Source organism: Molossus molossus, unplaced genomic scaffold (genome assembly GCF_014108415.1).
Source record: "Molossus molossus isolate mMolMol1 unplaced genomic scaffold, mMolMol1.p scaffold_m16_p_4, whole genome shotgun sequence".
NCBI lineage: Eukaryota > Metazoa > Chordata > Mammalia > Chiroptera > Molossidae > Molossus > Molossus molossus.
In genome coordinates this window covers 84,741,016-84,766,169 of record NW_023425377.1, presented here as the reverse complement: position 1 = coordinate 84,766,169, position 25,154 = coordinate 84,741,016, and the positions used below count along the sequence as shown (strand labels likewise).

The 25,154-nt window shown below is 41.0% G+C and overlaps 1 protein-coding gene across 2 annotated transcripts in view; it reads right to left on the bottom strand.

Moving 5' to 3' along the window:
• The window catches only part of MSRA (methionine sulfoxide reductase A), a 385,848-nt gene that overhangs the window by 171,582 nt on the left and 189,112 nt on the right, over positions 1-25,154 (bottom strand). For both annotated transcript variants that reach the window (XM_036241934.1, XM_036241933.1), the window contains exon 3: positions 18,407-18,526. In XM_036241934.1, coding sequence (XP_036097827.1) covers positions 18,407-18,526 — 120 coding nt within the window. The remainder of the gene's footprint in view (positions 1-18,406; positions 18,527-25,154) is intronic.

The following is a 25,154-nucleotide window of genomic DNA, read 5'->3' as shown; positions in this document are numbered from 1 at the left end:
AGGGTCCCAGCATTAGGAAGGTTGAGAACCACTGGTTACACCCACATAATGTACACCATGAAGAGCGAGGCCTAATGTGACCTATGGACTCTAGTGACTAGTAATGCGTTAATATTAGCTCATAAATTATAACAAACATACAACACTAATACAAGATATCAATAAAAGACCAAATGTACTGGGTGTGGGCGGGTAATATGGGAACTCTCTGTACTTCCCGCTCAATTCATCTGTAAATCTAAAACTGCTATATAAATTTAAATCTTTTTTTTTTTTTTTTAAATAACGGATGTACACCTTCATGAAAACAAACAAATCTTCCCCACTCACCCCTCACTGTGTCTGGCACCTAGCACCAGTGACGCTCATGGGGTAATTAATTTTAAAAAGCTTTCAACAGAGAACTCCTGAGTGTGTGAATTTACTAAATGTATATGAAAGCGCTGAATGTGTAGCAACTTAAAAACATGACAATTCACTCATTGTATCATCAAATGAAAAGGTTATCGGTACCATTAGAGCAGGCTACAGTTGTTGTGGTACAAAAGGTGACCTAAACATAGCCAGAGAGAACGGTTTCTGTTTAGTTTAATACTATTTGGCTTTTAAATGAATGCTTTATCATACATTTTATGCAGTATTTTGAAAACTGCATCACATTCTATAGTTAATTAGTTTTAAGAAAGTGATTATTTTACCATTGGTGCTTAGGGTAAAAATTCAGCATTAAGAAAATGTATTTCAAATATATTTTGCATAGATATCAAATACCCACGTGCCATTCCCTTTCCCAATGCTCTGAATGACGACATTCAGAAATGGCATAACATCAGGTCTTACAAAGATGAGTGAAAGACAATAAGCTCTCTTACAAAAAAAAAACATTTTTTAAACACACACACAGCGATGCTGGGTTTTCCTTTATTCTCTTACTGAAGTGTCTCGTATTCCTCCCACCAGCGCATGGACACCCTGATTCTACCTCTGCCCAGGTATGTTGTCATTGGGTCAACGTGATGCGTCCTTGGATTTCCTTGCAGGCACTGTAGTCCCTGGGTATCCAATTTATGCAATGAATCATCCATCTGTTGCCCTAACTCCAGGCTACCTGACCAGCCCATCTGTGCCTGTTGACATTGCAGGCTGCCTTGCTTAAATGCACGTGCTGCTAAAGTCGTGGCGTGTTCTCTCTCTCATACATACGCGGGCGCGTGCACGCGTGCACACACACACACACACACACACACACACCCCACCCCTTTGGAAACTTTGCTCCTTTTCTGCTCCATTGATTTTGGGCTTCCTGTTTTTTCACTCCACTTTCATCACTATCCAGAATACCGTTAGTGCTCGGCTGGCCCAGGCCAGGTGGTATTAAATAGCTTTTGCTTGCTTGTCATGTGTGATTCTTCATCTAGAAGTGGCCCTTTCATTCTGCTGCAACTGGTCTAAATCACAGGCTGTGCAGCCCTCATCCGTCGCTCACCTGCACACTGCCACTGATCTCTCCCACTTCTCTGCCACGTATCCCGCTAGATCACGCAGTTATCACCTCCCTTTCGTCTTGGCCGTGTGTGTTTCTGACCCAAATTTGGAAACAGACTAAGTAACAGGATGTATTTTCTTTTCTGGAACATCTGCAGGCCTACAGAACCTCAGGGCAACAGGTTCAAGCCCGAATGTCTGAGTTGAGGTTATAAAGGGCACAGCCCCAAAGCAGAACCACAGCAGCAGAACACCCTATGGGTGAGGGCCTGCAGGAGGGGGCGGGGCGAACAGAGCCTAAGGAAACCAATGTCCGAAACACCAGTGAGCAGAGCAAAGCTATAAATCCAAAGGGAGAAATCCAGGAGAACAGCAGTCACATGTTTTTTAAAATATGGAAGTTAAGATCCAGGAGAGACCTGCATCGTGATTCTCTCTCCTCAGCATAATCAGATCGCTTTCCTTCAGTCCTGTGTTCCCTACTAGATACATATTCCTGGAGTATGTATCTAGTCTTTTCTTAACCTTCCTAAATTCCAGGAAGAACCCTTTTTACCCATTGACTACTCGACAGGCGTAGGAAGGGAAAGAGGGAGGAACCATAACGTATGAATCCCATGCAGAGGATGGAGGAAGGGAGGCAGGTCACTGCAGACTGGAGAATGATGTGGGTCTCTCCTACCTGCATGGTAACAAACCAGTATTCACAGGTTCCTTTTACCAATCCCTGAATTAACTTTTCTTTCTAATGTACTCCAGAAGGTATAAAATTTTATTTATTGAGCTCCTGGAGTTCTCCAGAAACGATCTGTGTAAACTGGTACCTTGCTACACTCCAACAAATGCTGAGATGCATCATTTTAAAATTCACTCACCATTGCCCTAGCCCGTTTGGCTCAGTGATTAGAGCGCCAGCCTGTGGACCAAGAGCTGCGGGTTTCATTCCGGCCAAGGGCATATACCTTGGTGGCAGTTCGGTCCCCAGCCCTGGTTGGGTCGTGTGGGAGGCAGACCCTGTACCGAAACATCTGAGGCAAAGTATGGTTTTACCTAAATCTCTACTCCTGGCCAGTGTTGCTCAGCTGTTAGAGCATCAGCTCCAACCAAAGGGTCATGGGATCCACTCCAATCAAGGGCACGTACCTGGGTTGCAGGTTTAATTCCCAGCCTTGGTTGGGGTGCGTGTGGGAGGCAACCAATTGATGTATTCTCTCACATCAATGTTCCTCTCTCTTTCACTCTCTCTAAAAATCAATGGAAAAAATATCCTCTGGTGAGGATTAACAAAAAAAGAAGATAAATAAATAAATCTCTACTCGTTAAACCACAGAAGAGTTTCCGCCTGTGGGAAGGGAGACGCTCTCTGGGCCTTTCTGACAGCACTTTCTCATCTTCAGGAAGCATCCCTTGGGGCTCACTGCAATGTCCCAGCGGCCTCGCAAAGCCATCGAGTCAGATCTTCAGCCTCTGCCTCCCTGTGGAGACCTAACAGCGCTGACCTGTTTGACGGATGCTGCCTGGGTGCCCTCGGTGTTATGGGAGCTGAGAAGTGAACAGACCTGGTCCCTGCCCTCCAGGAAAATACAGCCTGGCAGGAGGAGAGCCTGCATGTAGTAACAAGGTCTGCTAATCCCCAATTAGCCATGAATTTTAGTTGAGTGTTTAGTTTTCCTTATTTTGGGAGGTTGTTATGTAGCTTTCAGGGTATACAGTTTTTTTTTTTCATTGTAACCATTTACATTTCTAACTATCTTTTAAGGAAACCTAATTAAAAACTCTAGACACAGACCTTCGAGGTGTTGGTTCTCGCTCTGTCATTTACTGGTTATGTGGGTTTAGACAAGCAGATAATCACCCTGTGCCTTGATTTGCCCATCTTTAAAATAGGCATACTAGCACAGATATAGGTGCTATGAGAATCGAAGAAGTTGTTACGTGTAAAGAATTTAGAATTATGCCTGGTAAGTGCTCAAAAATATCACCTCTATTTTCTTTCTCCAATCTCATATTGAAGGACGACCAAAATGTCTAGGTGGTAACTGCATAATCTTACCTCCTATTTCTTCACAAGAAATGCTTACGCTCACCACTCTGCTGGACTGATCTGGCCAGAGATCAGTGACGTTGAGAGTGACCGGTCAGGACGTGAAATCACAGAAACATATCTATTGCTCTCTCCTTCTGCTTCCTGGCACAGAACTCCTAAAACCCTTGTAATTTCCCAAATGATAAGAGCACTAGAAGTCCCTGTTGGTCTAATATTTGGTCTTTTGTCCAGGTTCCTGACACAGAGCTCCTAAATAGCTCGGGATTCTAGGTGATAGGAGTGTCTTTGGGATGTCTTTTGGAGCTCCTGGACAGCTCCAGATGGCAACTGGTCACCAGAAAGACCAAGCCAGAAACAGAGGTTTGGAACTGCCAGGCCCACCCCACCCCCACCCTCCAGGAAGGAGAAGCTGGAGAATGAGATGATGATGGAGCACACCTCTATGATGAAGCCTCCACAAAAATCCCAGAAGTGCAGAGTTTGAAGAGCTTCTGGGTTGTGGCCATATCCACATGCCGGGAGAGTGGCATACTCCAAACTCCAGGGCACAGAAGTTCCTGTGCTCAGAACCCTGTATGTCTCTTCACCTGGCTATCCATTCAGACCCTCTGGTACAGCCTTTCTGACACACCGGTAAGCATACGAAAGTGCTTCCTTGAGTTCTGTGATCCATTCTAGCGAATTACTGAACCCAAGGAGGGGGTCATGGGCACCTCAGTTTATGCTAGTGAGTCAGAAGTACGGGTGACCATCTGGGATTTGAGACTAGCTTCTGAAGTGGGGACAGTCCTGTGGGACTGAGCCTTTAAACCTGCGGTGTCTGGTGCCAACTCCAGACAAACAGCGTCGGAACTGAACTGAATTATAGAACACCCAGCTGTTGTTGCAGAATTGCTTGCTGTGTGGAAAACTCCCGCATCTGGTGTCAGAAGTGAAGTACTGTTGAATAGCGTATTGAGAGTACGGGAGGCACACAGGAGTGTTTTTCTTCTACACAGAAAAACATAAAATTATGTCCTATGGAAGAGAGTGGATTTTTAGACCGAGGAAAGTCCACTTATAAACAGTACTCTACTTCTCATCAAAGCCTTGGGAAATTAGCCCAAAGATTGAGATAAAATTGTGCGCATTTAATACCTAGACACACATGGTAGGTCACCAGGGTGCATTAATTTAAAATAAGGGACAAAGGCTCATAGACACACAAAACAGAACACATGGGCGATGGCAAATCTAAGCTGTCTGGTGCATTGAGACCCGAGGTCTCTAAGATCAAATTTTACTGATTTAAGGGTATTTCATATTTAATTACACTGTTTTGCCTAGAGCTGGGAAAGGCCTGCCATCTTCCTCTTACCCCTAGGCTGCCCAAGGTCCCTTTCAAGTCACTCTCTCCATCTGCTCAGGCAGGTGTCTAGCCGCACCTGAGGGCAACGGTGTTCCCATCTCTCACAACCCTGCGCTGGTCTGAGCACTAACCGCTCCTCAGAATAACTCCTGGCCAAGAAGACGACAGCTCAACATCTCTTTTTAAATTACTTAGTTTCTATTGAGATAACGCCGATTAATAACATTCTGTATCTTTCAGGTGGACAACATTATAATTTGATATCTGTCTACTCTATTGCATGTTCATCACCAAAAGTCTCAGCTCCATCCATTACCACGTATTTGACCCCCTTCCTCATTTCGCCCTCTCCCCCTGCCCCCCTTTCTTGTATGATACAATCAAAATGTCGAGTAAAATGTTTTTCCATCCTTTCAAAATTCTTCACAGAGTTAATATGAAAGAAACATGCAGAAGCCAGAAGCAAGGTGAGAATAAGAACGCCCGAAGAGACGCAGGCTCCAGAGCTCTGAAGTTTCTTCTGAACCAACTTTGGCATCTAGCTGCTTGGGGTGGGGAAAGGAGGGTAGGAGACGGAGCCTGAGGCCCCCCAAAGTGAGGGATAGCATAGGAAACACCCCCACCGAGGTGTAACTCCAAAGAGCTACACCCTCAGCATACAACTAAGCAGAGACACCTGGCCCACGGGCCTGTCTGACAGCGTGGACATGGGCCTGTCTGAACACAGGTTCTCTAAGGAGAGAAGAAAGCTGCTTTCCCCTAACCTCTTTATTTTTAATATGTTTTTATTGATTTTTTTTTTTAAAGAGAGAGAGGAAGGGAGAGAGAGATAGAAACATCAATGTGAAAGAGAAACACCCATCAGCTGCCTCCTGCACACCCCTCACTGGGGATCGAGCCGCCAACCCAGGCATGTGCCTGACTGGGAATCGAACCGGGACCTGTCTGTCCATGGGATGATGCTCAATTCACTGAGCCACACCCGCTAAGCTCTTGTAACCACCTGCTACCCACAGTTTCTTGTTCCCTAGTGGCCCACACAAGAAATTCGAGTAGAGAATTTAACTTAAAGTTGCTACTGGTGGATCAAGCCCTCAAGTTCCGGGCAGCAGCTAATAGAAATCCTCTCTGGTGGGATGTCCCTTCCACCGAGGCCTCCAGACGTCCCTGCATTGATCTCTCTTTGTGTCATTAAAAACCAGCTTCCTAAGTTTACAGCATTATTCTTAATCACCCAAACTCGGAAGCACCCAAGATGTCCTTCAGCAGGTGAATGGATAAACTGATACACCCAAACAATGGAATACTGTTCAGTACTAAAAAGAAATGAGCTAGATGGATATTGCTAAGTGAAAAAAAAGCCAGTCTTTGAAGGCCACACACAGTATGATTCCAATTATATGACATCTGGAAACGGACACTCTGAAGATAGTAACAGATCAGTGGTTGCCGGGCCGGGGGGTGGGGTGTGGTGGGGAGGAATAAATAGGTGGAGCACAGGAGATTTTCAGGGTAGTGAAACTATTCTGTATGATACTATTATGAGGGATACATGTCATTAAACATTGGTCTAAACTCACAGAATGACAACATCAAAAGTAAACTGTGGACTCTGGGTGACAATGATGTATTGCTGTAGGTTCATTGCCTGTGACCGAAGTCCCACTCTGGTGGGGATGTTGATAGTGGGGGAGGCTGTGCATATGTGGGGGTAGGGGTATTTGGGAAATTTCTGTACCTCCCTCATTTGTTGTGAACCTAAAACTGCTCTAAAAAATAAAATGTATTCATTTTTAAAAAAGGTATTGAAGATCAGAAAAAATAGCTTCTTCCCAATGCCTACCCCACCGTTATAAGGTGGCTTGGCCACTTCATAACCTGACGTTCAAAGGTGCACAGATGGTTTTCCCTGGAGCACTTTCAAACTATCAAATACAACCTAAAAAGCCTTAAACAAGGTGACAGATTGTTTTTGCTTGTGCACAAAGATACACAAGTTCAGGCACCTGTGACTTTCTCTCAGGTCTGCTGACAGGGGCACAGACCCTACAGCAGTTAGCAGTTCCTTACCTCCTGTGACGGAGGAGGGGACGGCAGGCTTCCAAAGAAACACACTGGAGGAGCCAGAGCTGAAATCGAAAATGGAGGAGCCCAGGTAAGGGGGAGACACTGGATGTTCCGGGTTCCTGGGCTGTGAGACCTGGAACTCATGTAAAAATCCCTATGCTTAGGGCTTCTGGGTACATCCAGATGTCTGGGTACATCTCGCAGCAGGCAGGGGATAACAGGCCCCTTTCTCATGCCCTCCAGCATTGCTTCTCCAATGTCCTCCCATACGATCCTGGGATTTCTGTCCCTCCCGGTGCTCAGCTTAGTGCAGCCACAGGTGTTCAGTGAGGTGGGGGAGCTCTTCTCCTCGCCATGCACTGCAAACCAGTCTGCAGCTGCCTTCTGCATTTAGCTCCAACGAGGCACCTCCTGGGCCTGAAGAAATAGGACCATTTAAGAAGCCCCACCCCCTTTCCAACTAGAGTATTTTGGACACTGCCAAGTTTTTATCTGAAGAAAAGATTCTGATACTTAATAAAAGTTTCAGAAATCACTGGAACAGACAACATCTGCGATCCATCCAACGAGAAGAAAAAGAAATCCATGATCCGTGTTTCTATGGGTCAGACGAGTTCATCTAACTACTCCAGACCACCAGACATTTTTTTATAAGACATTTTCAAAATTCTACTGTATTCCTACAAGAACGTCACAGCTTACTTTAATATCTTTTAAAGTATCCTAAAATGCTCGAGAGAAGCATGTGAAATTATCTGAACAACCTAAAATACAAACCCTGATTCTTTTCAAAAGAAATATCCTCAGAAGAGACTACTGGTACCTCATGGCCAGGACCTCACTGAGAAACTTCTGATCCCGAGTCCCTGCACCACTGTCTGTGGGCCACGGGGCTGCTCTACTCCACAGGCCTGTGAAATGTCTTATAGATTTTATAAACTAGCAATTAATATACTGTAATATCTATTGAGAGTGTTGTTATAAACTCTTCTAAACCTAAGATGGGCAATATATATCAAGTCACCAGTTCTCGTGATTTATTTTTTTTAGGACTATAAGAACAACAGTACTGGAGTAGAAAAGCAAAGTTTCCTTAACCAAAAGAAAGAGAGAAGAGGAGGAAGAGGAAGAGGAAATACTGAGAAAGAAGAGGCAGGAGAAAACTACAAATGCCAGGGTTCTGACCCCTGTGTGGGCTAGCAGTCTGCATGAGTTCTCCTTGCAAGGATTGGAGACACTGAGAACAGTCCTGTCCCCCAGTGTTTCCTCATAGACCCCAAAATTCTTCACATCAGAGACCAGGATTTATTGAGCAAAGCTCGGCCCCCAGCTGAGGGGCGCAGTGGTTTGTAACTGATTCACATGCTGATGAGGCCCAGGCAAATCCGAGGCAGTGACCTCTTCCGAAGCTGTTCCATCCCTACTGGGCAATCCGCTGACATAATGGGCCACTGTGTTTTCCTGTGAACCCCTCTGTTGCGATTTTAACTTGGCAAATGGGGCAGTAATTGACCCAGATATTTATTTTTAATGTAACTTATTAAAAAAAAAAAAAAAAAGGAAAAGAAAATGCTTATTCTAAGGCTCTAAAAATTGTCAGTCATTATGAAGTAATTAAGACCCAGAGTATCACATAAAATTCCTAGAGAAACTCAACCCCCTATAAGGTTCTTTGCTCATAGTCCATTATGGTTCCATTATACGTGATTTGAAAAAGAAAAAAAAAATCAGTGTAGGCACATTCATCAATTGCTTGTGCAATTATGTTTTAAGAACTGCTTGCTATAGCAAATTCCTCTTAATCTCCCTTCTAAATCTTTGAGAATATAATCCTGAAACAATGAAAGAAAAACCTACTTCTAGTGCTGAATGAGTATGAAGAATGTTTTTATTATTGTTCCCATTCATTTATTTTCTATTTAAATGACTTATTAGAATTTTACCATCAGCTGTCCTGAAATACTGACACATTTAACTGCTTAAAGTCTGTTGGTCTGTTGACCTTTGACTACCACACCTGTGCCCAGCAGTGATTTAAGCTGCTCAAGAAGAAAGGTGAACTGAACAGCCAAACAAGCTAAAGAATAGGAAAATATCAAGGTCATAGGAAGAATACACTGAACATGCAATCGTCTTCAAAGAACCCATAATCCATCAAAATTCACTCGCCACCGCCCTCCACTTAAATGACAAAGAACAGACACTGATATAACTGGAGTCTTTGGCCAATAGATTCAACAAGAAATGGGAGGCATGATTGTTTCCTCTGCCATCTGAGCATGGAGGTTTTGTTGCCTCGTGTTTTGGTGCTTACCAGCTTTCCATCCTTTGATGCTGTATAAAATCTTCATCCTCTGTGATGTCCAATGCTGGGTTGAAATGTTGGGTGCAAACTCGAAATAGCTCTAGCAAAGTGCTCTGGTGTCTATTTTGTTTCAACTTTGGGAACTTTGAACAATGGTGGTTCCATCCTGCAGGAGCAGGAGAGACCACGTGGTTCCGTCAAGATGCCACAGAAGAGCCCCCAGTATAGTCGCTCGAATTTTAGAATCCAGGGATGGACATACTAATGATAAAGCGCTGCTCTGGGTGCAGTAACCACGGACTGAATGTATACTTTACTTATCACAGTGTCGTTTCACTTAGAACTGAACACCTGAAAAAGATGTGAGTGGGATGATCATTAAGGTCTCCAGGCCATGCTGGGTGGCTAAATCAATTTGCAGACTGTTCGTCCTAACTCTGCAGGCCCTGGGGATCCAGAGCCCAGGCTGGAAATCTGATCTGCAGAAGCTTTGAAAGAGAGTAAGGCAACAGCACTCTTATTTAATGATTTCCTTCTCATCCCTAGGTCTGGGGGAAATAAGACATGCCGAAGCACTGATCAACAAGACAGGCGGCTGTAGGCTCTGCCTCCACACCCTCCGCCCTGCCCCTGGCTACAGCAGAGAGCACTGAGCACCTCTGGCAGACAGAGAACTGTCTATTAGAAATCCTTAGTAGTCAATTTTTTTGGGGAAAAATCCAGCCTAACTGAAACCATTATCAGGACCTAGTTTACAAAAAATATTGATGTCTTGAAATCTTAACATTTCAAACTCAAAAGCCACCTCCACTCTGAATCCTTGATCCCCATCCTTACATAAAAGGGCATAACAGACACAGTTTTTTTACTTCCTTTTGGGATTCTAGCAATAGTATGATCTGGAAAGAAAAATAAATTTGCAAAACCTTTCAAATCCATGTCTCAAATCACTTTCTCTCATCCTGTTTCCTCATCTGACAAAGACATTAGTCTCCGTGGTTTCCAAACATCTTAAAGAACTTCCTAAAACAAAATATTAGTCAAAACTACAATATGTAATGTAGCTAAAAGGGTGAATGAGTTCTCCAAGCAGCTTACATCTTTGTTATTTAATTAAATCACTTCATTGTTGCTGGACTCCCTTAAGTACTTTCGTGAGCAGAGGATTCTATGGTCACCCACTCTGAAAGCCACTGGACTAGAAGATAGTTAGGCACCTTTCAGGTGTGAAATGCCTTGACTCCTCCCACCCCATGGTCTATGCCCCAGGACTCCTGATGTCAGCTCTTCAGAGGGAGCCCCTTGTCAAAAAGTCAGGCTTGTCTTTTCTGGTGATTGAGGCTTAGAAAATAAAACCAGTTTTCCCATTAGCTATTATATTTTGCCCTTCAGACAATGGATCTATTCACTGAACAAATTTGTCTTGAATAGTAACATGGATGGGTTGGGTGGAAGAGCTGTATTTGGTCCTAGAAGTTATAACTGTAAGTCATAACTTGACCTTGACCCTTGACTTTGGGGCTTGCTTTCTGCCCGGTGGTTTGACAGAGAGAAGCATTTTCATCCTGCCTGCTACAAGTTCAAGGTCAATTTTACATGTAATATAAGAGGAACAAAAAATGATCAAATTGCTTATAGCAAGAACTGAACAGAATTCTTGCATTTTCAGGGTTATGTCAATAACTTAGTAATTTATCTTGACTGACATTGAAATGAGTACAATAAGACTTACTATCACTAAAAAGAGATTTAATGTAGTCTGCAAGGAATTTAGAAAGAGTTTTACATTGCCTGGTAAAATCTGCTAATAACAACTCATCATGGCTTTGAAGAAGAATGGGACCATTAACCTCATGTAAGATACATAGACATGTACATCCACCCAAACACTTCAGAGAGCAAGTCAAACTAAGAAAGTAGATTGAGTTGCTCTATATTAGCAAGGAAATTATTCAGTGCTTTGTTAGAGCTCTTAAGCATCAAGGAAACAAGGGTATGCATTTGGAGAAGGGAGTGGATATGATCTACTAAAAACCCTGTAGGAAAAGAAAATGGCTCCTTGTTGAGCCCTGCGCACATTCTGTGGGCTAACCTTGCTCCTGCCCAGCGATGCTCCATGACCCATCACTTCTATCTTTAATATGCCGAAGAGTTGTAGTGATAGAAAGTGTATGTCCTTGATTTTCTAGCATACTTCCAATTAGAGATAATTTTATTTTCAAATAAGAACCTCACCACAATTTTACTGACTTTGTTAAACAGCACTGCCCCCATTTTACAAGACCAGAAACTGAGTCCAGGGAATGAAATGACCTGGACAGCAACACCACCAGAAGGTGACATGAGGACTTCTACACTCTGCTCCTCCCAGACACAGGCTCCTGCTCTGGATTTCTATTGAACATGTTGCCTGAAGATCTACCAGACTGCTCTGTGGATACAAAAATGTATCTAGGCCTCCGATTTTCTGTGATGGTGTAAATCTCACTTAGGAGAAAATGTTGTACAGTCCCCTTCACGCTTCTGGTTCCGGTGCCACATGGCTGTGCAGATTTCCAGAACCTTTTGAATAGACTAATAAACATGGAATTGTTCTGAACATCTGTAAGGAAAATACAAAAATACATTACCCAGTGAATAAACATCCTGGGTTTTCTTGCCAGAAGTGGGGTTATTTGTGTATTAGGCTAATGCACTGAAATTAACCCAGAATGCTTATCCATTGCAGAATGTCTTTTCATATTTTCATCTGTATAGTCACTATTATAAAATGTAAGAATAATTCTCTATCAGGGTATTCAGGAATGTGAATAGCTCAATTACTTCTAAACTCAATGTAGTAAATCAACAGCATGCCCGTTAATCAGTTGGTTTGCATAACAAATGTTTGGATGAGTGGGTGGGTGAGTGGGTGAGTGAGTGAGTGAGTGAGTGAGTGAGGAAGTAAGTGAGGGATTGAGTGAGTGTGTGGGTCAGCACAATTCTTTAAAACAAATGTGAAAGATCAAGCTTTCACTTGACTACAGAGGAAGAATTCTGGAAGACGGGTATTCAGGTTACTCAACTTTGTATCAGAAACAGCCCTTCCCTAGTGCCTAGTACAATGCATGTGGTACATTCCCAATAAACGGTGTATTTAATTCATTCAGGAAAGGCTACATGTAATCTAGGCTCCTCATGGTTATTCCATTCCAAGTTTCTATGGATTCTCTAGTACCAGGCATACACGAAGCTTTTAGGGAACACCAAATGAATGAATGAATCTTGGAAATCATTTTAGGAACAGAATGGTGACCACTAAGACTTAAATGACCTCTCAGCACGTGTCCTAGAGACAGATATGAAACACAAGAAAGAGTAGCCAAACGGTGGCTGTGGCAATGTAACCTGGCATCCAAGCTGAGACTGGGTTCCCAGAGCAGGAGCTGGCAGCTCTAGGAGAGCTCAGGATTCAGGCCTGAAACATCTAGGAGATGTAAGTTTCTCAGCTTGAGAGCTCTGGGTTCAGTGCTAATTGATGAATTCAAGAAAGGAAGGTTTAAATGCCTGTTACAGGAGGATGGTCACTTTTAAAACAGGACATTTAAATATAATGGTGGACACATGTGAGGGGCGAGGAGTCTCCTGCAAAAGGCAAGGAGGCTATCAAGGCCAAAATTCCACTTTTAACATTTCATTCAACCCAAGGTTAATCCAATATGGAGAGAATGACCCTTGTTGGCTAAACTCACAATAGACTGAGATATACATCTCAGAATGGCCTTTAATTGAATTTGAAATGAGAATTAGAACTGTCTGGCTGGCTGACCAGGTCTCTTCATTTTCTTTTTGTAAATAATATCCACAGGAGGACAAAAGATGAGAAGTTTCTATACAGTGTGGATCAGAACAAGAGGAGTTAGTGATAGAATTTAAAAGTGTCATGGTGTCAGGTGCTGGGAGTCTGTCCAGCAGCCAAACTTTACAGAACAACCCACAGGGTGCCAGGAGAACTTCCTCTGTCCCAGGCTGGCCTGGCTGACCACTCTCCCTGCTGAGATCCTATATTTTTCCTCTTACATATGTCAGGAAACTCCATCAGGTTACTCTGAGATCTTACAGACCTGGAAGCCAACCTTCTAAGTGACTGCCTATCTCTGCTCTAATGCATTATAGGCTTACTTTATACTTTCATCCCCAAAGGACAACTTTATTGCAAATTTTTGTTGTCCCTTGTATCTTCTACATAGGTTAGGCTCAAGTCGCACCCAGATCACCCAGTATGGAACAGACCTATTGGTGAGTCACTGATGAATGTTCTTACATGTCAGACAGAGCCAAGCCTACCCATGGGGCTCCCCTCCTCTCCTGTCTGTTAGAAACTGGATATCTTTTCTATGTGCCTAATCACAGCTCCAACTCAAGCCTAATCACAGCTCCAACTCAAGTTTCAGAAGCAGAGGCCCATCAATAGCCACAGAGAAAAACCATTCTGACATTAACATGCATCCTGTCTCAATGCACATCTAATTTACATTTGTGCACACACTGGCACACTCGCTCATCCCGAGGCTGTGCATACACCCACTAGAAGAGGGCATGACACACTACAGCCAATGGTTCTGACTGTATGCCTGTGACCACTGATCTGTACCCAGGCAATGCTGGTGGAAGCTCTGACATTTGTCATCATGCAATGGGTTGGTGGTGGGGGGAGTGGTAAAGCTTGCCCTTTGGATTTTGGGAACCCCTTCCTGAGCGCTATCCCTCTATTTCTGACACTTGCCCCAAGAAACCAAATGGGACCTTAGGCTCAAGTATACTGCTATATGAGAGAAGGAATTTGGCAAGCAATCCAGGTCCTTAGGCTTCTTTTCTTTGAATGAATGAATGAATGAATGAATGAATGAATGAATGAATGAATGAATGAATACATACATACATACATACATACTTTTACAAAAGACTCCTGGCTTATGACCAAAGTTTTACATACACAAGAGTAAGTAATTTTGAAATTACCTCAAGTACTGGAGCACAGACCAGCATTTCTCTCACAAGAAACCTCAGCAATTACCATGCATCTTAGTGGAGACTTCATTTTTCTCCCTTACAAGTCAGACCCCTCCAGGGCTGACTTGTTCAACAAGGCTTTGAGCACCTGAGGCTTCAGTGGGAGGCCCCACTAGTATAACTTGCTTTCTGTCTTCCCCATCCTCATCTCGGTCAAAAATCTTTAATTAGCTGGTTATCATAATTACTGTAGCTGGGGACCTTGTTTGTTCTCCTTCCCTGCTATTCCCAGGGATCTGAAGGCCCTACCACGTCTGTGCCAGAGGGACCTTTCTATCACAGCTTCAAGCTGCCTTTTTGTTTTTCCCTTTCATGATCAGAACAAAAAAAGCCTGGGGAAAGAAATCATCTCTCCTTCTGTGCCTGGCTGAGACCCTATAACTACCTTGTCCCAATCAGGAAAAGTTTCCATGACAACCATGCTTCCTAATGCGACCACTAACTTAGTGTTCACATCTAATAGGCGGTTCTTTACCAAGCTCCATGGCATCTGTACTTCACCATTGCTACAGGTCTATAACACACCAACTGTTTGCATGAACTGTATCTTAAACAAGGGTTTTCCTCACAGTAATTATTAAAGTGCACACCAATATACTAAAAAGTATAGTAGAGACATTGACATGAAAAAGAATGTGTGACATGGTAGAGGGAAGTGTGAATAGACAAATGGAGAATAACTGGGACATAATGAGAGTTGGATGACTTACACCATGGTCAATGGCCTCAACTTTGAGCTAAGAACTAATGAGGTTGAAATTCTTCCTACATATGTCCTTGGGTAAGTGACTTTTCCTCTATGAGCCCAAACTCTCCCTCTATAAAAGACAAAAACCGGGAGACTTCATGGGACTGTTTGGAAGATTAGGTGGTAAAAAAGCAAAGATGCAAAAAATGCCTACTACAGTGTTTGGCACATAGGAGGAATTCAACAAAGGGGTATTATCATGCATGCTATCATTGTGAAAGTGAAGAGTTGAATTGGAATGAGTCTCAGCAAACAAGCTATCACACTATTCTAATTGATTATTCACATTTTGCTGGTGCAGAATAATAGTATAAGCAGTAGATATTTGAAGATTTTCCTAGCAACCTTTTATTTTAGTCTATTAAGTCATGTCTGTAATTACAGAAAGGAATCTATTCATTGCCATTCCTGAGAGGTAAGAGGATATACCTGGGCAATCTCCAGGGTTCATTTGAATTTCTCTATTTATAACTCTGCATAAGCATTTGTTTAATTTTGAAACAGAAGCAAAGAAAATAGATTAACCATTAAAGTATTTGTTTGATATTTCACATTCTCAACAGCAATCAATATATTTCAATTCTTGCCCTGGCCGGGGTGGCTCAGTTGGTGGAGTGTTGTCTCATGCACTGAAAGGCTGCTGGTTCGATTACAGTCAGGGCGCATGCCCGGGGTTGCAGGCTTGATCCCCCACTAGGGGGTGGGCAGGAGGCAGCCAATAGATGTGTCGCTTTCACATCTCTGTTTCTCTCTCTCTCTCCCTCTCCCTTCCTCTCTCTCTAAAATCAATTAAAACATATTTTAAAATATTGTTTTTAATTCTTCTCTAGTGGCAAGAAAAACAAGAACATGTATTTATATATTTTCATTGTTCCACAACTCAAATTTCATTTCAAAATCAGAATTCATGTTGTAGAAAACATTCAACATGCTCATCAATGAATACACTCCCTATTCCAGCTCCTCATTCACAGTGCTCTCAGAGAGATGAGAGGGCCCTCACAAATAAAACCAATTCAAACCTTTATTTTTTTGTTGAAAATATTACAGATGTCCCCCCTTTTTTCTCCCATTGACCCACTCCTCCCTGCTCCCAACCCCTCCTGCTTTCCCCAAACTAATGTCTGTGTCTATTGGTTGTACATATATGCATGTAAGTTCTTTGCAAACCTTTATTTTTAAAAGACAAAACTCTTTTATATATCTTTTAAATATCTCATTTCTGTCAATATGGTGGACTACATATCTAGATAAACCCTTCCCATTAAGAACTCTTAAGATGGTGAATAAAATAATCTTTAAAATTTGTTTCGCCCGGCTGGTGTGGCTCAGTGCATTGAGCATCATCCCATGCACCAAGAGATCACTTGTTCAGTTCCAGGTCCAGGCACATGCCTGGGTTGCAGGCTCAATCCCCAGTAGGGACTGTGTAGGAGGCAGCCAATCAATGTTTCTCTCTCATCGATGTATCTATCTGTCTCTCCCTCTCCTTTCTCCTCTCTCTAAAATCAATTGAAAAATGTGTTTTACAGTATGGACATTCCTCAAACAATTAGAAATAGAATTATCATATGATCTAGCAATTCCTCTTCTGGATATATATCCAAAGGAAGTGAAATCAGTACCTTGAACAGACATCTAAACTCCCATGCTCACTGCAGCACTATTCATCATAGACAAGATATGGAAACAACCTAAGTGTTTGTTAACAGATAAATGGATAAAAAAAAAAGTGTGGAATACATACAATGGAATATTATTCAGCCTTAAAAATGACGGAAACCCTGCCTTTGCAACAACATGGATGAACCTGGAGGTCATTAATGCTAAATGAAATAAGACAGACACAGAAAAAAAAAAAAATACTGCATGATCTCACTTATATGTGGAATCTAAAAAAGTCCAACTCATAGAAGCAGAAAGTAGAATGGTAGTTCCCAGGGGTGGGAGTAGGGGGAAATGCTGGTCGAAGAGTACGAACTTTCAATTATGTATGATGAATTAGTTCTAGAAATCTAATGTACACCCACTGACTATAGTTGAGAAAGTTGCTAAGAGGGTAGATCGCAGGTGCTCTTGCAACAACAACAACAAAAAAGAGCATGTGAGGCAATGGATATGTTAATCAGCTTAATGTAGAAATCATTTCACTGTACAAAATATCACTGTAAATATATACATTTTTTATCTTTAAAATAAAAAAAAAATTAAAAGAAAAAAATATGTTTTAAATGCTACCTGAGATAGCAGAAAGGTAAAGGAAATCCTTGAAGGCCAGAAACAAAAAAATAACTCCATAGAGCATACTGGTCCAGCTAGAAGCTGCCAAGGGACATCTGTCTGTCAGTAAATACTTTTTCTATAAAGGGCCAGATCATAACTATTTTAGGTTTTTCAGGGCATACGACTCTGCTGCATCCACTCAGCTCCACCACTGTGGCATAAGCATGTGCACAGATAATATAAAAACAAATGGGTGTGGCCATGTTTCAATAAAACTGTATATAAACAGGCAGCAGGCAGGATTTAGCCTTCAAGCCATAGTTTGCCAATCCCTTCTTTATAGCCTGGCTTTTAATACTTTTCCCTCAAGGAAACATGTCTTGTATATGTTTGTCCCATGTGGTTAAACTGGCAGGAATGGTCCCAATTTCTTTATATCTACTTGTACACATGCCCCTGGGGAGCCCCTCCCACACTGACACTGGGCTATACCACATGACTTGCTTTGGCCAATGGGACAATAGTCAGCGTGACACCAAAAGAGACTCAAAAGGTGCCAGTAGAATGGGGCTTCTCCTCTCTTGCTGGTCCTGGAATCTCTGTATCCACCACCATGTGAATTAGCCCAAGCCAGCCTGCCAAGACCCATGGCCCATCATGCCCATTATTCCAGCCAACAGCAAGCATTAACTGACAGCCAGCACCAGTTGCCAGGCATCCAAGTGAAGCCATCCTAAACCAACAGCCCCCAGGTAACCCAACAGTTGACTGCAGTCCATGAATGAGTCTAGATGAGACCCACAAAAGAACTGCCAAGCTGAGCGTAGTCTAAATTGGTGAACTATAGAATCATAAGCTAATAAATGATTGTTTTAGTGATTAAGTTTTGGGGTGACTGTTCTACAGCAAAAGCTAGTTGTACATTCCATAGGAAGTGTATTACCTCCTAAAAATATAAAGTGAGAGGGCAACAGGTCTATTTACAGAAACAAGAAATAGAAGACTGAGGAAACACACAAAACAACAACAACAACAAACCCATGTTTCCATTTTAACAATCCAATCACCTGCCAGCAGGGACAAGCCCTTCCTTGTTCTTCCTAGTAATATGACGGAGCAAATTCTTCCTACCTGAGCAGACTTCTTCGTAAGTAGGGTTGGAAGTGTAGCCTCCTGCATAACCAACTTGAGTTGAATATACTCCTTTCAGGGTCCAGAATTTCCTCTCCGCTCCCCAGAAACAACCCATTCCTAAGAAAAACATAAGATAATGATTAGTCCTTTATCAAAAATAAAATTGTCATTGCATTTATAAGCTGTTACACTAGAAAAGAGAAGTTGTTCCTGTCTTTTGGTAATCACAAATCATTAAGATTTTATCCTACAAAAGATGTTCTAACATATAAAAATCATTTTATTTAAGAGTATTTGCATAGAATGTCTCATTTTTTTTTGTTTTGCTTTGTTTTGTTTTGTTTTTAATGTTTTTCTGGACTTCAAAGAGAGGAAGGGAGAGAAAAACATCAATGAGAGAGAAACATCAATCGGCTGCCTCCTGCACGCCCCCTACTGGAGATCTAGCCAGCAACCTGGGCATGTGCCCTGACCAGGAATCCAACCAGTGACCTCCTCATGCATAGAACAGTCAACTGAGCCACACCAGCTGGGCAGAAAACCTTACATTTTATCTCGGCTGCACAGCTCAAACACTAAAACACTAAACCACCATGCCGTGATGCTTCCCCCAACATTTTAATGAATTTAGTAAAGTTCATACTTTTTCAAATAACACAGTAAAAGGATAACTGCATTTGATTAATGATTTCCACACTTGATTCATTATGGACTTGTTAAAACATAATAACTTGTATTAACAGTAGAAATTTATTTAACAACCAGCATCCTTATCATGCTTTTTTTTAAAAATGCAAAGCAAGGTAACACTAAAATACTAATTTAAGTGGGAAAACTTCCCAAAATCAACACAGACTGACAAAGCATTTTATTAAAAAGTCCACATATGTGCTCAGTTTTTTAAAAAAATTTAAGTCATAAAATCTCATGTGATGGATCACTTCTCCCCAAAAAGAACATGTTTTGGAATTCTATTACTGAATATAATGAAGGAGGGAAAAGGGAGAGGAGAAATGCAGAGAAGGAATAAAAACAAAGAAACTCACAAAAATAGCATTCCGTGCAACAAGCCAACATGGTGCTCACCCCAGCAGCTACTGGATTCCTTGGAACACATGAAAACGAAGACCCATCTCCCAAGAATGCACATGTTTCCACACATCGAAAATGATGACTTGCATTTCCCTGAGCTCCAAAACACCCTCATTTTCTACCATGAGTTTCTAACTGTGCAAATCTGCTACCTATGGCCAATTTCCAGATGTAAACAAGACGACTGCCTCACTTTAGTTTTATACAGCACTTTCAAGTCACAGACAATTAAGATCGCGGGTGGAACAACAGTTGGCAAATTAATATATGCCTCCTACTACAATCACTAGATTTGTTAGATTCGATGACAGAGATAAATGAAAAATTAGATAGACGCTTACTGAAATTCTTGACACTTGTTAATATTCTACTTTAAATATTCAGGGCAACACTAAGCAAAAAGCAATGTGAATAATATTATATATTATGCAAAAATATATTTGCCCAAATGTGAGGGGAAATAGACCAAAAATAGGTTAACAGTTAAAAAATACAGTAGAGCCAAATGATGAAATTTAATGCAGTAAAAAAAAAAATTACTGTTGTGATAACAGTGAAACATGGAAATATGTCTATGACTATGTCATCATTGCCTAAAGCTAAATGTACGAAGAAAAAACAATTCTGTGCATGTTTTTATTCTAGCTACGAAAAAATATTCATCCTGAAGTAGTCTAGAAAAATATATACCAAGTTATAACCATACTTGTATTACAGTGGTAAGAATACAGAAATATTTTTTTCACTGTTCAAGTTTTTCTATAATAGTAAAATTACTTTAAAAGTAAAAAATGTAAAAAGGAGAAACATCTGTAACAAAAATTAATTAATAAATAAATATTAAAATGTATACTTTTTTTAAAGGTAAGCAAAAAGTTCAAAGAAAAACATAAGCATATGGATTATTTGAGTTACACATTGCTGGATTCCATTTTCCTGTTTGCGAGGAAATTGTCTGCTAGTAAATTTAACTGAACAGTTACTGAGTATTAATAAAAACTGAGTATCCTCGTCTCTGGAACAAGAATTCACTATTAATTTTACTTCACTGTATTCCTGAGATGAGGGAATTATGTCAGGTTTCTCCAGAGAAACAGAACCAACAGGATGCATAGATGACAGATGGATGGATGGATGGATGGATGCATGCATACACACACACACACACACACACACACACACACACACATTTATTATGAGAAATTGGCCCCCAAATTATGAAGGTTGAGAAGTACCAATAGCTACAGTGTGAAAGCTGGAGACCTAGAAAGCTGGTACTATAATTCCAGTCCAAACCCAAAGGCCTGTCAAACAGCAGCACCGATATTCAAGGGCAGGAGAAGATGGATGTCCCAGCTCAGGCAGAGAGAGTGAATTCTCCCCTCTTCTGACATTTTGTTCCATCCAGGTCCTCAATGGATTAAATGACGCCCACCCATACGGTGAGGGAGGTCTTCTTTATTCAGTTCAAATGCTAATTTCTTCTAGAAACAGCCTCACAGACACACCCCAAAATAATATTTTACCTGGGCATCCCTTAGCCAGCTCCAATTGATACATAAAATTAACCATCACAGGAATGATGACAGGAAATCTCTGGAGAAGGACAGGTAAAAAGTGATCTGGGCAGCAATACTGAGCATAAAAGGCCACAAACACATCCAGGACTTGTACAGTGTGCCAAGCTGAAGGCAACTCTGGCCCTTGAAGTTCAGAAGTCTGCAGGATTTGTTGCACAATGACTAGCAGTGATGGGAGCAACGAGGACTGCAACTGTTCTATGCACAGGTACATGATGGGCTGTATTAGCAGCCAGCCTACCCCTGTCTACAGTCCCATGCAGCAGGCCCCAGACTCTTATGTCTTCTATTTCTTTGCTAGATACTCATGATATAAATTTATAAAACTTAAATGATCTTGGCCAAACAAAACCAAATATTTGCTGCAAGTAGAGAACTATTTAATCCCCTTCTGATGTTTAGCAGGAATCAAGACAAGACCCTGCTAGAGAAAGGAAGCCCCGGTTCCAGGTAGGCAAAGGCCCCCAGGGGGGGCAGTGTGTAGCAGAAATAATGCCTCAGAGATCTGCTGTGTATTCAACGTCAAAAATTTTGGAGAGGTACTTAATTTAGGATAGGGGTTGATGTAAGAATGAAACTCCTCATTGAAGCAATAAGATGTTTTATCTAGTGCCTTCTATTATAACCTAAGCATCCTATTATTTGGTTTTGAGTGTGTGTGTGCGTGTACGGGGGGGGGGGGGGCTGTGTTTAAAGAAAGGTTTATGGCAAAGTTTTCATAATTTACAATTGTCTACTCAACAATATGAATATCATCAAAGAAGATATCGTAGCACTATTTTCTTTAAAATATTTTATATCTTTAACCTTGTATTACAAAGTAAAATACAAATATGAAAAAACTACAAAACAAATGCTAGTTTCTATGCATTACTATTAAGTGAACATCCTGACAACCACCACTCAGGTCAAGATACAGACCTTAGCCACGCTCCCAAGACATCCCTCTTTGTATCACACCCCAATCACAAGTGTGTTCCTTCCCCCAAACTAACCACTATCTGACTTCTATTGTAATCACTTCCTTATGTAGCTTTATATTTTTATCACTCAAGGTGTCCATCCTAATACCGTTGTATGGTCTTGTCCAGTTTTTAAAATTTGATGTCTATAAACTATTTTCATGGACAAGTTCCCTCTCCATTCTTTTCCTTATAATTTATCCACTGAAGAAAACAAGGGACACTTGCCCTGCAGAGTTTCCCACGGTGTGGATTTGGTTAGTCTAACTGTGCTTAAAAATCTCTACATCTTCCTTTACAATATGTGGCGGGGGATGTATTATGCATAAGCATTTTGCCACATATTAACATTATAAAGATAATATCCTATATTTTCAGAAGTTTTCAACTTTTGATCTCCATTTTAGATTGCTAATCCATCTGGAAATAATTTTTGTGTAGGGTATGAGGTAGGGATTCAATTTAATTTTTCATATAGATATCCACATATCAAAATAAATTATTAGTTATTAAATAATCCATTCTTTCCCCACTTATCTCTGTCATCTCTATTATATGTCATTATGAGTGGTCCTATTTCTGTACTACCTATTATGTTCCACTCATTTGTCTAGTTCTGTACCAATAACATACTGTTCTTCAGTAGTTTACTTAATAAATATTTACTCATTGCCTACTATGTACCAAGAAGTGCCCTAGGCACTTGAAATACATGAGTGAATAAAACAAAGATCCTACCCTCTTATAAGCCTACACTGTACTGGTGAAAGATGAATAATAAGCACTAAAATTAATAAAGAAGTACATGATGTAGCAAGTTAAAAATATAAAGAGGTATTATTGTTTTTAAAGTAGAGCAAGGTACACTCGGTCAGCAATGCTAGGGAGGGTGCAATGTTAAAAAATGTGTTCGAGGTGGGTCTCAAAGCAATGGTGACTTCAAACAAAGACCTGAATGCAGTGAGGTGGTCCCCCATTCCGATATCTGAGGTACATGGTGTTCCAGGCAGAAGGACACCTACAACAATAGGCCACCCTACAAAGCCTAGGAGACATAGCAACTCTACTTAATACATAGAACTACAGGGAAGCAGCCAAAATGAGGAGACAAAGAAACATGTCCCAAATCAAAGAAAAGAACAGAACTCCGAGAAAAGTTATAAACAAAATAGAGATAAGCAATCAGATGCAGAGTTCAAAACACAGGTTATAAGGATGCTCAAGGAACTTGGTGAGACATTGAAGGGATTTAGTGAGACCTTCAGGAAACTTCCAAGGAACATAGTAAGAACATCAACAGCATAATAAAGGACCAGTCAGAAATGAAGGATGCACTAACTGAAATAAAGAATGATTTACACAGATTCAATAGTACAGTAGGTAAAGCCAAGAAGCAAACAATCAATTTGGAATATAAGAAAGCATAAAACACCCTATCAGAAAAGAAAAAAGAATCCAAATAAATGAGGATAGTGTAAGGAGCCTCTGGGACAACTTTAAGCGTACCAACATTCACATTATAAAGGTGCCAGAAGGAGAAGAGAGCAAAACATTCAAAACCTATTTGAAACAATAATGGCAGAAAACTTCCCTAACTTGGTGAAGGAAGCAGACATACAAGTCCAGGAAGTACAGAGAGTCCCAAACAAGATGAACCCAAAGAGGTCCACACCAAGACACATCATCATCAAAATGCCAGAAGTTAAAGACAAAGAGAGAATCTTAAAAGTGGCAAGAGAAAAGCAGTTCATTACTTACAAAGGAGCTTCCATAAAACTGTCAGCTGACTTCTCAAAAGAAATTGCAGGCCAGAAAGGAGTGGCAAGAGATATTCAAAGTGATGAAAAGCAACGACCTACAACCAAGATGACTCTATCCTGCAAAATCATCATTTAGAATCGATGGACATATCAAGGGTTTCCCAGACAAGAAAAAGCTAAAAAAAATTCATCACCACCAAACCAGTATTATATGAAATGATGAAGGGTCTTCTTGAAGGAGAACAAAAATATGAACAATAAAATGGCAATTAATACATATCTATCAACAATTGAATCTACAAACAAAATGAGCAAGCAGAACAGAAATAAACTCATAGATACAGAGAACTTTTTGTTGCTTGCCAAATGGGCAGTGGCTGGAGGGATGGGTGAAAATGATGAAGGAATTAAGAGGCATAAATTGGTTGTTAGACTGATGAACCTCAAAGGGAAGGGGGGAAGGAGGGAAGGAGGGCAGGATGAGATAAAACAAAGAACTTCTATGCATATATGCATAACCAACGGACACTGACAATAATGTGGGGAAGGCAGGAGGAGGGGGCTGGATTGGAGAGGAGGGTGTCAATGGAGAAAAAAGGGGGGGATGTCTGTAATACATTCAACAATAAAGATGAGTTTAAAAAATTCAAAATAAAATAAAAGGCCCCAAGAATATGCCTGCTATGTCTAAGGGGCAGGAAAGAAGCCAGTGTGGCCTGAGTTGGAATGAGCATGAGAAAGTAGTGGGACATAATTAGTAAGCCAAATCATATAGGGCCTTGTAAGGGCTTTGGATTTTACTCTGAGTGTAATAGATGGCTATTGTTGAGCTTTGAGCAGGAGAGGAGATGACCTAACTTCTGTTTTACAAGGATCACTCTGGCTTTCCTTTGCTGAGAATAGATTGAAGTGGACCAAGCCCAGAAGTAAGGAACGGTTAAACCAGGTGGCAGCGGAGAAAATGAGTCATGATCAGATTTTGGATATATTTTGAAGATAGAGCCAAAAGGAGTTCCTGGCAGATTGGAAGCAGGGTTTGAAAGAAAGAGAATCAAAGATGATTCTTAATATTATTGACTTGAATGGAGATAGACTGGATGGAACAAGTTTGTAGAGAAAGATTGGGGGTTATAATCACTCTAGTTTTAATAAATAGGTATCTATTGGAGCTAGTCTTCTTATCTTATACTTCTTCAAAATTTTTCTGCTATTCTTGGTCCATTACTATTCCAAATTTAATTTAGTATTAGCTTGTCCTGTTCTACAAAATATCCTGTAAAGATTTTTATTATAATTACACTGAACTTAAAAATTAACTAGAAACTATTATGTCCTATTAACAATATTGGAC